Source organism: Echinops telfairi, unplaced genomic scaffold, assembly GCF_000313985.2.
Source record: "Echinops telfairi isolate 266 unplaced genomic scaffold, ASM31398v2 ScPeMD7_7469;HRSCAF=8507_1, whole genome shotgun sequence".
NCBI lineage: Eukaryota > Metazoa > Chordata > Mammalia > Afrosoricida > Tenrecidae > Echinops > Echinops telfairi.
The window spans coordinates 60,099,883-60,113,543 of NW_022111373.1; the positions used below are offsets into that span (position 1 = coordinate 60,099,883).

Here is a 13,661-nt window from a genome sequence, read left to right on the forward strand (position 1 = left end):
CCAGCCCCGATGTCACTCATTCATATCATCTGACACCAGCCCTGATGTCACTCGCTCATATTCCTCTGACACCAGCCCTAATGTCACTCATTCATATTCATCTGACACCAGCCCCGATGTCACTCCCTCATATTCCTCTGACGCCAACCCCGATGTCACTCATTCATATCATCTGACACCAGCCCTGATGTCACCCATTCATATCATCTGATGCCAGCCCTGATGTCACTCGTTCATATCATCTGACGCCAGCCCTAATGTCACTCGTTCATATCATCTGACGCCAGCCCCGATGTCACTCGCTCATATCATCTGACGCCAGCCTTGTTGTCACTCCCTCATATTCCTCTGACGCCAGCCCTGATGTCACTCCCTCATATTTCTCTGACGCCAGCCCTGATGTCACTCGTTCATATTCATCTGATGCCAGCCCTGATGTCACTCACTCATATCATCTGACGCAGCCCTGATGTCACTCATTCATATCATCTGACACCAGCCTTGATGTCACTCATTCATATCATCTGACACCAGCCTTGATGTCACTCGTTCATATCATCTGACACCAGCCCTGATGTCTCTCGCTCATATCATCTGACACCAGCCCTGATGCCACTCGTTCATACCATCTGATGCCAGCCCTGATGTCACTCATTCATATCATCTGACGCCAGCCCTGATGTCACTTGTTCATATTCATCTGATGCCAGTCCTGATGTCATTCACGCATATCATCTGACGCCAGCCCTGATGTCATTCGCTCATATTCATCTGACGCCAGTCCTGATGTCACTCGCTCGCTCATATTCATCTGACACCAGCCCTGATGTCGCTCATTCATATTCATCTGATACCAGCCCTGATGTCAGTGGTGAGCTTGTTGAGCTGTGGGTGAAGCGGGCCATGCTCGCCCTCCACAGCGCTACAAAACCGCTTTAAAGTCAGCACGAGGTGCCGGCTCTCCCTTCTTTCAATGAAAAGCATACTTCTTGATTAAAAATGTATGTTTCTACTTTATGCCAAAACAAGAGAGCATTATTTTCAGGATGATCACAGAAACCAAGTTAAATGTGTTTCTTATTTCAGGAGATAAAAAGCCTCTCCCCTCGATGAAGAAACATCTCCATGCTGCATGTTGGTTTAATGTAGCACTACTATGCACGTAATTTATTTTGAAACACAGTGATGCATGAAACACTTCAGCATGCTTGACAGAATGAGATTACACATCCATCCCCCTCTATACTTTAAAGAAAGAAAACCTTGATTTGGCCTGCCAATGTTATACATAATATCTGTGCATGTCTGCATTGCAATACCACTTCTGTTATTTCCACCTTCAGGTAGAGTAATTCCTATGATAATTTCATTTATAAAGGCTTCCCAAAAGAATTAGGTGGGTGGTCAGGAGAAGTTACTGAGGATAATTTGCAGCTCTGTTGAACAAGTTCTCAAGTCAGCTTGAGTCTTCTTGTCTGTGCAGGCACCCGGGATGGTTGGAAGGCGGATGGGACAGGATGCAGACACTTGCTTCCTCCTACAGTGAACAGTTGGAGAGGGGAGTTACCTCAGGGGCATGTCTATATTGCTGTGGGAAAGTTTCTAGGCTTGAGGAGTGAGAGCATCCATGCCTATCTCTGGAAACATAAACCAACCAAGCAACAAACCCACTGGCATCAAGTTGGTATTGACTCAGAGTGATCCTTTAATGGGTTTCTGAGATTATAAATCTTTACAGAAGCAAATAACATCATCTTCCTCCTGGGGAATGACTGGTGGGTTTGAACTGCCAGCCTTGTGGTTAGCAAGTCCTCTGTGCAAAAGTTACTGGAAAAAACTATTTTTCTCTTCCCTTGCCTTCTTTTTTCAAGAATGAACCTGAGATTGTAGGTGAAATTTGAGCTGTCAAAAATACCAAGCAATATGATATGAAAAAAAACAAATAATATTTATTGTCCATCAACAGAAAAGTAGATGAAGGGAGATATCGGTCAGTATAAGACATGAAAAAATAATAATAATTCATAAATTGTCAAGGGTTCATGAGGGAGGAAGGGTGGAGGAGGAAGGGGGTAAATGAGAAGCTGATAGCAAGGGCTCAAGTAGAAAGAAAATGTTTTGAAAATGATGTTGGCTAGTGAATGATGGGGGGAGTGTGGAGTGGAGATCCAAAGCCCATTAGTAGGCCACTGGAGATCCCCTTGCAGAGGGGTCTCGGGGAGGAGATGAGCCAGTCAGGGTGCGATGTAACAATGATGAGAAATACAACCTTCCTCTAGTTCCTAAAGGTTTCCTCCCCGCTCCCACTACCATGACTCGAATTCTATCTTGCAAGACTGGCTAGACCAGAGGAGGTACACTGGTACAGATAGGAACTGAATATACAGGGAATCCAGGACGGATGAGCCCTATAGGACCAGTGGTGTGAGTAGCAAAACAGGGAGGGTAAAGGGAGAAGGGGTAGGGAAGAGGGAACCGACTACATGGAACTGTGTGTGACCTCCTCCCTGGGGGACAGACAACCAAAAAGTGGATGAAGGGAGACGTCGGACAGGGCAAGATATGACAAAATACCCATTTATAAACTATCAAGGGCTCATGCGGGAGGGGGGAGCGGGGAGGGAGGGGAAAAATGAGGACCTAATGTCGGGGGATTAAATGGAGAGAAAATGTTTTGAGAAACGATGTACAAATGCGCTTTACACAATTGATGTGTGTATTGATTGGGATAACAGTTGTATGAGCCCCTAATAAAATGTTAAAAAATTAAAAAAAAAAATTTCAAGATTCAAAAAAGAAAATGATGTTGGCAACAAATGTACAAATGTGCTTGACACAATGGATGGATGGATGGATTGATGGATGGATGGATGGGTGGGTGGATTGTGATGAGTTGTATGAGTCCCCAATAAAATGATTTAAATATGTATGTGTGTGTGTGTGTGTGTGTGTATTCCATGATGGAACAAAGAAATTTCAAAATTTACTTACTTATTTACTCTAGGACAAACTTTAAAAATTACTATGTTGGTCTGGGTAGACTAGAGAAACAAATTCATAAGCACTTGTATGTATATAAGGGAGAGGTTTATATAAAGAGCAATTGAACATTGAGAAAACATCCCAATCCAGATCAAGTCCATAAGTCCGATATTAGCCCATATTTCCAATACCAATCTATAAAGTCCTCTTCAGACTCACGAAACACATGCAACGATGCCAAATGCAGAAGATCACAGGCCAGTGGGTAGAAAGTCTTTGGATCCAGTGTGATTGGAAACATCTCAGCACTGGCAGGGGTCTCTACATGGCTTCTCCAGCTTCCAAAGTCTGGTTGCATCCACGTGGCTTGTCTTCTGCAGTGTCTTTCAGGGAGTAGCAGAGAGAGGTGTCTTCCACCTCCAAGAAGGAGGTACCAGATTTCCCAGAATTCTCAGGAGAAGGCCAAGCCCACACAAAAGTCTCATTGGCTATCTCCAGATTGACAGCCTATATTCCACCCTTACACTCTTAATCCTTAAATTGACATCACATTAGGTGACTACCACAACTACTATCAATATGATATTCTCTGTTTTAAGAAGACCTTTCAGAATAGATTGACCATAATTTTTTAAAAATCATATTCCTTTGCATGTTTTCTCTTGTATGTAATTTAACTTTTTTTCTCTGTTTTTAAACAATTCCACATAATTAGAGGTCTATTTATATGTCATTCTACAAACAGAAAATCTCTACCAGCAAATATTTCATACTTTTATCAATTTGATTGACTTGGATGATTCAAAGCTATCACTTGATTCATCAAAAAGATCAATGTAGGGTTACTATTGAAATACTAATGTCATAATAGGAAAAATCCTCAAAAATTAATAACCTATGAATAATATTCACAAAAACTCTTTTACTCAGAATACTTGATTATAGAATGATGTTTAGCCCAACCATTCTATACAATACAATTTTCATTAATAATGTGTTAAAATGACAGGTGTTGATAGTAGAATGTGTATCAAGAATTGCTAAAGTGTAGAATTCCATGCACAACCAAGAATATGTCAGACCTAGATATTACATAATTAATTAATTAATCTAATTTATTAACTCTTTATTTAATTTCTACTGTGTGCCTTTTAATATGGTAAGGACTAAAAGAATGCAACACATTGGAATTTTCCCTTTCCTCGGGATATTTATAATATCTATTAGGTTTTGACATGAATGAATGAGTTTCACACACACACAAAACACAATACAGAATATAATCATGGAGCAAAACATGACACTCAAGTAATATAAACAATGATAGTAATTAGATAGTGGCATCCCTTCTGAAAGGAGAGCAAAGAGTTAAGCTTTATCATTTCAGACCTAACAGCATTATTGTTTTCAAGGAAACAATATGTATAATTTATGGCAATTCTCTACTTCTAAATGAGTATTAAAATGAACATGTGTCATTTCAATGTGTTTCCAAGCTTTGCACAATTTACTCACAGCTCGATTTCAGCACATACTCACACAATGCATCTTATATGAAATATCCCAGATATCAAATATTAAAACGATATGGCTTTGGTATGAAATAGAAAAGGTCTTTAAGGTTTTGCTTTCTGAGAAATCCTGCATGTAAAACCTTACCCTGCCTCCTCAACAGATCAGCCAACCTATTTCTTGGATTGAATAGCCTGGACGTGGACAATTGCTAGACTACTGGTTTGGAGTATTTCTGGGACTGCTGCTGTGCTACCGCCACCACTACCCAGGCATAATAGGCACTGCGAGGCCTTTGCTTATTGTTAGAGCTGCTAAGGATCTTTTAATAGGTTATTTAGAAAAAAGAAAAGGGGACAATTGACCCTGGGCGGTTTTGAAATGGTGCTATTACTGGTTTGTTTTCATAGATTGGCAGCACCCTACAACAAGCAATGTTCAAGAAATAAAATTACAGTTGTATTAACAGCTTCAAATTAGGGGTGTTTTTTCAAACCATCATGTAGAGTTTAAGTGGTATAAGAATGAGTGCTTTTAATTGGGGATAAACTCTTCCTTAGAAGCCTGGCGGAAAACTCTTCAGCCCCACAACAGAAGAAAGGAAAAAATTAAACCAGAATTGCATTATCAATTTATGAAATTGCTGGTCAGTGTTTGATAGTCAAGGTGGCCTGGCTGCGCAGTGGTTATGCTCTCAGGTGCTAACCCAAAGGTCAGTCATCAGAGCCCACCGGATGCTGCATGGCAAAACGAATGTTCCTATAAACATTATGACCTTGGGGGCCTCGGGGGCAGTTTGATTCTGACCTATGTGGTCAATGGGTGTTGAAATGGACTCAACTTTTTAAAAAATTTACAACGTCTTATCATGAGTTATTCGAAGAATTAAAATGATGGGACCTAGTCTTTCACAGTAGAGCATAGGATGAAGCTTATGGATTCTAAGGGGAGGGAAAAATGAAGATAGGATCTTCCGAAGCTGAATTGTCCTATGTTCTTATACAATGAAATGACCTTCCGAAAAGTTGACCAGCACATTCTGGCTGAAAGCACCAGAAAATACCACCACAAACAAAATATTTGTATAGCTTATAAAACACTCAAGCTGAATATTAAAAGCATCTGTTTTCAAGGAATATAATTATAAAGTACTTGAAGTGAATCAGGAGGCAGGATTCACAAAACATTAAACATATCGCAAACAAGCCATTTGACTCATCCCGATACCCTGGGTAAAAGATGGGCTTGGCTTACAAAGGAAGACTTTCATTGAAGACTCTGACATCCGAAACCATGAAAGTAAAAATCAAGTTCTTGCTGGTGGCAGTCTGGGTTGAATAAATTCTGGACCAGTTGCTGAAGTAGTTTGATAGTCTTTCTTCAAGAACCATATGATCAAGAAATAGCTCTAACAGTTTCCCTTTCTGCTATCCAAGGGAAACACACAGTCCAGCCAATGCAGGCCTTAAAGACCCCTCTGACAAATAGAACTGGATGAGGAACATTCAAATACGTGACACCTCCACCATTACTGACCACATTTTAGTGGCAACAGGGTGCTGTCATATGAACAGATTCCAGTTGGCTAATATGCGGTGTCTCTTGCATTTATTTTGACATATTAAAAACAAGAAACTTCATTGCAAGCATAAGGAAGCCCACATTCATAATGAAACTCATAATGGTTCTGTTGTTTTGTGCAAAGTGAGCAGACAGAATCCACTTTCTATGATTAAATTGAAACTTCCTTCTCCAAATGTTAAGCTAAAATTATGGGTAAATTCTTTTCTCACATTCACATCTTGGGACTTAAGCCTGTTATTCTTTCCACCTACACAACAGGCCCCTGGGAGCCCTATGTACTTATCAAGAGGGAAAGATTGTATTTGACATCTGCAATATACATCTTCATTGGATTTTACCCCAAATCAAAATAAGAGCCTGCTCGATATTTTCCTCCTCAGGTCTTAGAGAAGATTTTGTCAGTTTGCAATCTCAAAAAAAAAATCTCGTTAATTTCGATAAAACAATCTCCTAAAGCATTAATCTTATATTAATATGTCCATTAAGATTACTTTACCGCCACCACCACCCCCTACCCACTCACACATACACATAAACTTTCTACGATTTTGGAGAAAAAGAGAAAGGAGTAGGAGGCTGAGGAGGAGAAGGAGGAAGAAGAAAATATTGCGACAAGAAGAGGTCACTAGGTGTGAAAACTAGACGCTCCCCAAAGCAAAGGGATTCTGACGGTTTGCGGGATGCAACTGCTGAGACTGTGGGACATGGAATTGGTATTAAAGCTTTATGTTGTCTTTGATAAAACTCTCGCTTTTCTTTTGGGCTCATTTAATATGCTTTCTTTGACTGCTGATTGGAGTATATGACCTAGACAGTTCTGTTCAGAGACCAAATGATACGCCTGAGCACCTCCAGCAGGCTACACAAGACCAGCCTTGAGACCCAGTGACATCTTTGAACTCTGGCTCTTTTCCTAGAGCTTGATTAGAGATTTTATCCTGACTGCCAAAGACGAATGGGAAGCTGTAATGAGAACTGGTGTTATTTCAGGATCCATTGATATGGAGGAGAGAATCTACAAATTAGAGGCTAGTACTACTGAAAAGCTATCTATAAATCTAAAAAAAATAGTTTTAAAGAACCACATCATTATATATCATGCTATAAATAGGCATGTGATATATAAAATGAGCATAAAGCATATGGAAAACAATCTTTGTAGATATTGTGAATATGAATTTTAAATGCTACCATAAATGTTTTTCTACCTCAAATTCATAGTGCTATAAAAGTTGGAATCAATGGAAATTTTATCATTTGAAAAAGGAAAACGTATCCACCACATCTCGTTTGATGTTCTTTTTACTAAAAGAACATTTGGGTGAAATGGAGGAGGTAAACATACAACCCTCTGAAAAACATACATTGTCATTAGTAGTATTTTTCCACACACACTTTTCTTGACTTTTATAAATATATAGAATAACAAATTATTTTTTTTAGGAAGACCTGCAAATGCTGAATTCTGAATTCTGGTAAGCATGCTGTTAAACATGGATTAATTTTGTTTGGATTGTATTCTTTGCTTCTGAAAATCAGCCAACTTAAATTTAAATCTGAGCTAGAGGTCTGTTTCAGTGATCTAGTGCAACAGGAACAAAAATACCACAAGTGGATGACTTTAATAACAACAACAACAAGTATGCTCTCACAATGTAAAAGACTAGAAATCCCCAATTCAGGGCATGATCATCTAGGGAAAGCCTTTTCTCTCTGCAGGCTCTGGAGGACGTTTGTCTCCTTTCAAAGTCTGTGGGCCCTGGTGTACTTGGGAAATCATATGTATTGTCCTAGACCTGCCCCTGGGTTTAATGGGTATTTTGTACAGGAATCCCAAGTCCCAGCCAGCTCTTCTTGGTAATAGTTGTCTGCTTGCCTGTACCTCACAAAACTCTCCTTGCATCTGATCAGGTATGAGGCCTGAGTAAAAAGATTTGGTGTGGTACGTGTAGAGGGTGTGCCAACTGCAAGGGAAGAAGTTCACAGTCACAGCTGCTTCATGGGAGGAAGCTGAGGCTTCCTACACCCATACAGACTCACTGTAAGTCCTAATCAACTGTGCTGTGCATTTGTTTCATTTTGTTTGTCCTATTCTAAGGTCCTTACAATGTCGTGTAAGGTCACATCATGGAGAATAATTATGTCATTATATGACTGCCAGACCACTGAGAACCATGACCCAGCCAAGTTGACACATATTTAGGGAGAGGGGGTACAGTTCAATCCATGACAATCCAAAACACTTAACGAACATGGTGAGTGTAACCAAAAACAACAAAAATTAATAATCATACTAAATTACCAGTGGGATTTGCTGCTAAAATTGATCAAAGTATTCAGTAAAGGATATCCATTCATGATCCTCTATTTCTCCATCAAGTTATTCTAAATGTCCCTTTGATTTTATGAGTTGAGTTTTCTGTATACATGAAACATCATGATATTTCCATCACATTCACAATTTCCAACGAGAACCTCAAATCACTTAGGGGAGAGACACATCACCCGATCCTAATGTCTCCTTCTAATGGTTGGTCATACAGAAGATATACCTAAGACCACATTATTTTTATCTATCAGGATTTCAGTGCTTTGATCCATTCAGCAAAACAAAGTTCAAAGTTTCATACAAGCTCAGGTATGGCTTATATGGCTTGTAACATGAGACAATCTGCAGGAAACTGTTCGGAGACAGCACGGCTCTTTCTCACCTGGACCATTATCCTAGCAAATTGATTACCCCCACCATGGCATGCAAGGCAAATTTGTACTGTGAGCTCTCCTGGTGCCCTCGTTTTCTCTTTTTCCCTTCCTCGTGTTTTAGCCATTCAAGCGAATGTACCGCTGAGACCCTCCTCTCTGCTCCTCTTACATGGTGTCTTTTCTTTGTTCAGAAAGCACAGATATGCTGCGGGAATTCTAAATGTTTACTGTAGTGACTTTTGAAAGCTCAGTATTTTTAAGCCAAGGAAACTGGTGTTTGAAAAACCATTTCTCTATTTTAATCCAACCCACTGCCTCTGTTACAAAATACAATGCAAAAATATTTGCTTTAAATAGTTAGCAGCTACCAGTTGAACTTAAGACTTGAGGCTCAAAAATAAAAAGAGGTACGGATATAGAAATGGGACCCAAAGGATTCATTTTAACTTTGTATTAGCATTTAAAAAGGGGGATTCCTTATAAGGATAATTTAACGGTTCTCAACATTTGCCAGGTCTGCATACATTCACTTATGAGAACTCAGCAAAGGAGTTTTCAACTGAGGGATTCTTGCTTTTCATCAATCTATTGGGGGGCTCTTACAAATCTTATGACAATTCATCATTCAATTATATTCAGCATAGTTGTACATATGTTACCATCAATATTCTACTGGATCCCTTGGTAACAGCTCCTCTTTTCCCCCCTCTGTTCCCCAGCCTCCCACCTTCGTGAACCCTAGGTCAATCACATATTATTGTTGTTATTTCATGTCTTACACTGTCTGTTGTCTCCCTTTACCCATATTTCTGTTATTCGTCCCCTGGGGGAACCTGGTGATGGGCTGAGGGATTCTTTGAAGGGGTTTGCTTGTCACTTAACATATGAACTATCTCATCTAGCATCAATATCATGTGTACATTTTATCAGTTTCCCATCTATATTTTTTGTATGCATGCATTTTGCATGCATGCATGGATATGTGTTTACACATATTCACATCCAGCTTGGAAATCACTATTTATTTTAGCTCCTTTTGAACCAGTTGCTGGGAAGAGCTGTGGAATTTGACATTTTCTCTGTTTACTTTTCATAATATTTCACCTTCATTATTAAAGATACAAGTGAGTATAGTTGATTTGGATTTTTAAATGTTCAGAGCTCTCACTTAGAAAGCTGTGTCCACTTTACAATCGTGGAGTCCTGGTTTCACTTTGTTGTGTGGTTCCTTTCAAAGCTGAGATCACAGAAGTAGATGAGCAATAATCATTTATTGATAAACCACCACCATCGGTGATCAGCCCATGACCCTTAAAGGGTTGTCACTTTATCCTTTTGTTCTATGAAATCTATGACTCTCTCTCCAAGCCCAGATACAAAGCATTTCCAGAACACTACCACCCAGTGAGGAGCTCATCTTCCTCAGCCCTTCCTCAGAGACCGTCTGGTCCTGACAGTGTGCATAGCATGCCCTGCCTGGCTGTATCACACACAGCCAAAACATGCGTAATGGAACTGCTATCACTGAATTACACAGGTGGAAAACATGGACTCCACCATGGTTGTGTTATATATATATATTTACAAAAATAAAAAAGGGAAATTAACAACAATGCCCCCCCCCGCCCCAAAAAAAACAATTAATAAAAGAACTGGTTTCTCACTGCTCAGAGGCTGGATCTTTCTGAACATGGGACACCTGTGACCTCATCACGGAGAGCCCCGTGTAACCTACCCAACAGTGCAGCATCGGACTATTCAGGGAAAGCAGGGCTATTATATTCGATCTTTTAAGTGCATCATTTTGTGGGACAGATGCTCAGGGGGAGGGAAATTTGCCAAGAAAGGCTTTAAAAAGACACAGTAATTAGCTGGAGACATCATGCCTCTCCCAGGGCTCAAGAAAGGCAACGTTCCTGGTGTACTGTGTGGGGGAAAAAAGTGCCCTTTTAAAATACACCATGACTCTCTGCACATTTTAGCTCTCAGCCATCAGGCGATATAACAGCATTCTTTCCCACACATGTCCACCTGAGGTCAAATATTGATTTTGAAGCTGGATGAATAAAATAAAACATTTGTGAAAGAGCAAATATCAGTCACACCCAGCCAGCCAGATATTATCAAATATCAAGCAGCCAACATTTAGATTCTGTACTGTTCAAACTGTCAATAATATGACCTCTATGAATTCAAATTCAGAGTCCTCTAATACTTACCTTTTATACTTGAGGAGATTCATCTAAAAAAAAAAAAAAGCAATACTCTGTTTTCCTGAGATTCCATTGGCTTCCTCCTTCTCTGCCTCCCTCCTTCCCTTTCCCTTTCTCTTTCCCTTCCTTCCTTCCCTTGTTTCTCTCTTTAGTAATAAAAGGGCCAGTCAGAACTGCAATGAGTCACGTTGTGTTGTCAGGAACCACTGACTCAGTTCCTATTCGGAGCAACCCTGTGCCCAACAGATGAAACACTGCCTGGTCCTACACCATCCTCATGGCTACCCATTGTTGCAGCCACTGTATCCATCCAACTGCTCCTCAACCTTCCTCTTTTTTACTGCACTTCCACTTTACACAGCATGCTGTCCTTTTCCGGGCAGAGGTCTCTCCTGAGAACGTGTGCGAAGTATGGGAAACCAAGTCTTGTCGTCTTGCTTCTAAGGACAGGAACATTTCTGCCTATATTTCTGCCCAGTTGGAATGATTTGGTCTCCTGGCAGTTCATGATATTTTCAATATTCTTCACTAGCACCATAATTCGGATGCATCAATTCTTTTGCAATCTTCCTTATTATTCATCGTCCAACTTTTCCATATATATGTGTATATGTATATATATACTGTTTATATAGCGATTGGATCAAACAACCATCAGTCTTCCAAGTGACACCTTTGCCTTGTAATTCTTTAAAGAGGTTTTACAAGTAATTTGCTTAATTGAGCAAATGGGTAAGTCATTTGATTTCTTGACTGCTGCTTCCATGAGCATTGATTATGGTTATGACAAACTAAAATCCTTGACTACTTTGACTTTTCTTCATGGTGTTGTCTACTGATCTAGCTGCAAGAATTGGGACGATCTGGACTCCGATGAAGAAGAATTGGAATGTGGGGATGCTGAGACGGGGGATGAAGGCGCCGAGGAGGAGGAGGAAGGGGCTGAGGAGCGCCCGCCCCTTGGGGCCATCCCGGTAACAGACTGCTTATTTTGTTCCCATCATTCAAGCTCTCTGATGAGGAATGTGGCGCATATAACAAAAGCTCACAGCTCCTTTGTTCCCGATGTAGAATATCTTTGTGATCTGAAGGGACTGATTCGCTATTTGGGGGAGAAAGTTGGGGTGGGGAAGATTTGCTTGTGGTGCAACGGGAAAGGGCGGTCCTTCTATCCCACAGAAGCCGTGCAGCCCCACATGAACGACAAGAGCCACTGCAAGCTCTTCACAGACGGCAACGCTGCCCTGGAATTTGCCGACTTCTACGACTTCAGGAGTAGCTATCCAGATCATAAGGAAGGGGACGACTCCGAGGAGGCCTTGCCCTCGGAAAAGAACGTGGAGTATGATGACGAAACCATGGTGCTGGTTCTACCTTCTGGTGCCAGAGTGGGCTATCGCTCCGTGATGAGGTACTGCAGACAGCGGTTTGGTCTGTCGAGAGCCGTGACGGTTGCTAAAAACAAGGCAGCCGTGGGCCGAGTCCTCCAGCAGTACCGAGCCCTGGGCTGGACTGGCAGCACAGGTGCAGCCCTCATGCGAGAGCGGGACATGCAGTATGTCCAGAGGATGAAGTCCAAGTGGATGCTGAAGACGGGCATGAAGAACAATGCCACCAAGCAGATGCATGTCAGGGCCCAAGTGAGATTCTGAGTGTGGGCACAGGGTTAGGGACGCCCTCCTGAGCAGGCAGCCCCTGGTCTGGGCGCCCGTGGAGGCAGCTGGGGGAGGGAAACCCCTTTATGCTGCTATTTCTCCCAGCCTCCACCTGGTCTGACCGCATAATAAAAGTCAGAATTTGGGGTGTACTTTTTTGCATTGAATTGTAATTCATAATAAAGACTACAGTCCTTGATTGTCATCCGCATGTGATTCAAGTCTTCACTTTAAATCAACAAGGTTGTGTCATTGACATGAGGTAGATTCTTAATGAGCATTCCTCCGATCTTGGTGGCTTCTTCTTCTTCATATAATTTGCATTCTCAGACTATTAGCTGAGCACACAGATTGAATAAATATGGGGAAAGCATATAGTTCTGATCACACCTTTCTTGATTTTAAACCATGCAGTATTCTATTGCTCCGCTTAAAGGACTGCCTCTTGATCCATGTATAGATTACCCAGCAGCACAATGAAATATTCTGGAATTCCTGTTCTTCTCAATGTGATCCGCAGTTCGGCAGGAGATGCACAAGTCAGCGTCCTTCTGGTGTGCTTTCCTTTTAGCAAGATTCCTCCAATGTCCACAAGGATAATTCATAGTATGGCATTGTGCCTCCATGAGCTTTGCTTTATACTCTGCACAAATTATTAAGAAACTCTTGGGAACCAAACAGAACAGACTTTTGACCTGTAATGCATAATTATCTAAGACAGAAATGGCTTATATTCTGTTATTGGTTTCTCTTTATGTCAGCTATCTGTTTTATATTGCATCCTAGCTCCTGTGCTAGCGATTGTGTTTTAATATCTCTCATATGGATAACATTTTAGTATTTCATAACTTTCTGATGTTTCGTTTACACCATTCCATCCATTGAACAATATTGATTATGAGATCATTCTGGCGTGAAATGGTGAGGACCAATTCACTGAATAGACAAAATATGGGACAAAATTAGTAATGAAAGGTAGGAATTATACAAAGACATGGAAAACTGAAGCTTT

At 40.8% G+C, this 13,661-nt stretch overlaps 1 protein-coding gene across 1 annotated transcript in view; it reads left to right on the forward strand.

Annotated features, from left to right (window-relative positions):
- The window catches only part of LOC101663918 (zinc finger protein 622-like), a 25,126-nt gene extending 12,480 nt beyond the window's left edge, over nucleotides 1-12,646 (forward strand). The window contains exon 2 of the mRNA XM_045285200.1: nucleotides 11,839-12,646. Within this exon, the coding sequence (XP_045141135.1) occupies nucleotides 11,839-12,646 (808 nt within the window). The remainder of the gene's footprint in view (nucleotides 1-11,838) is intronic.
- The last annotated feature ends 1,015 nt before the right edge of the window (nucleotides 12,647-13,661 follow it).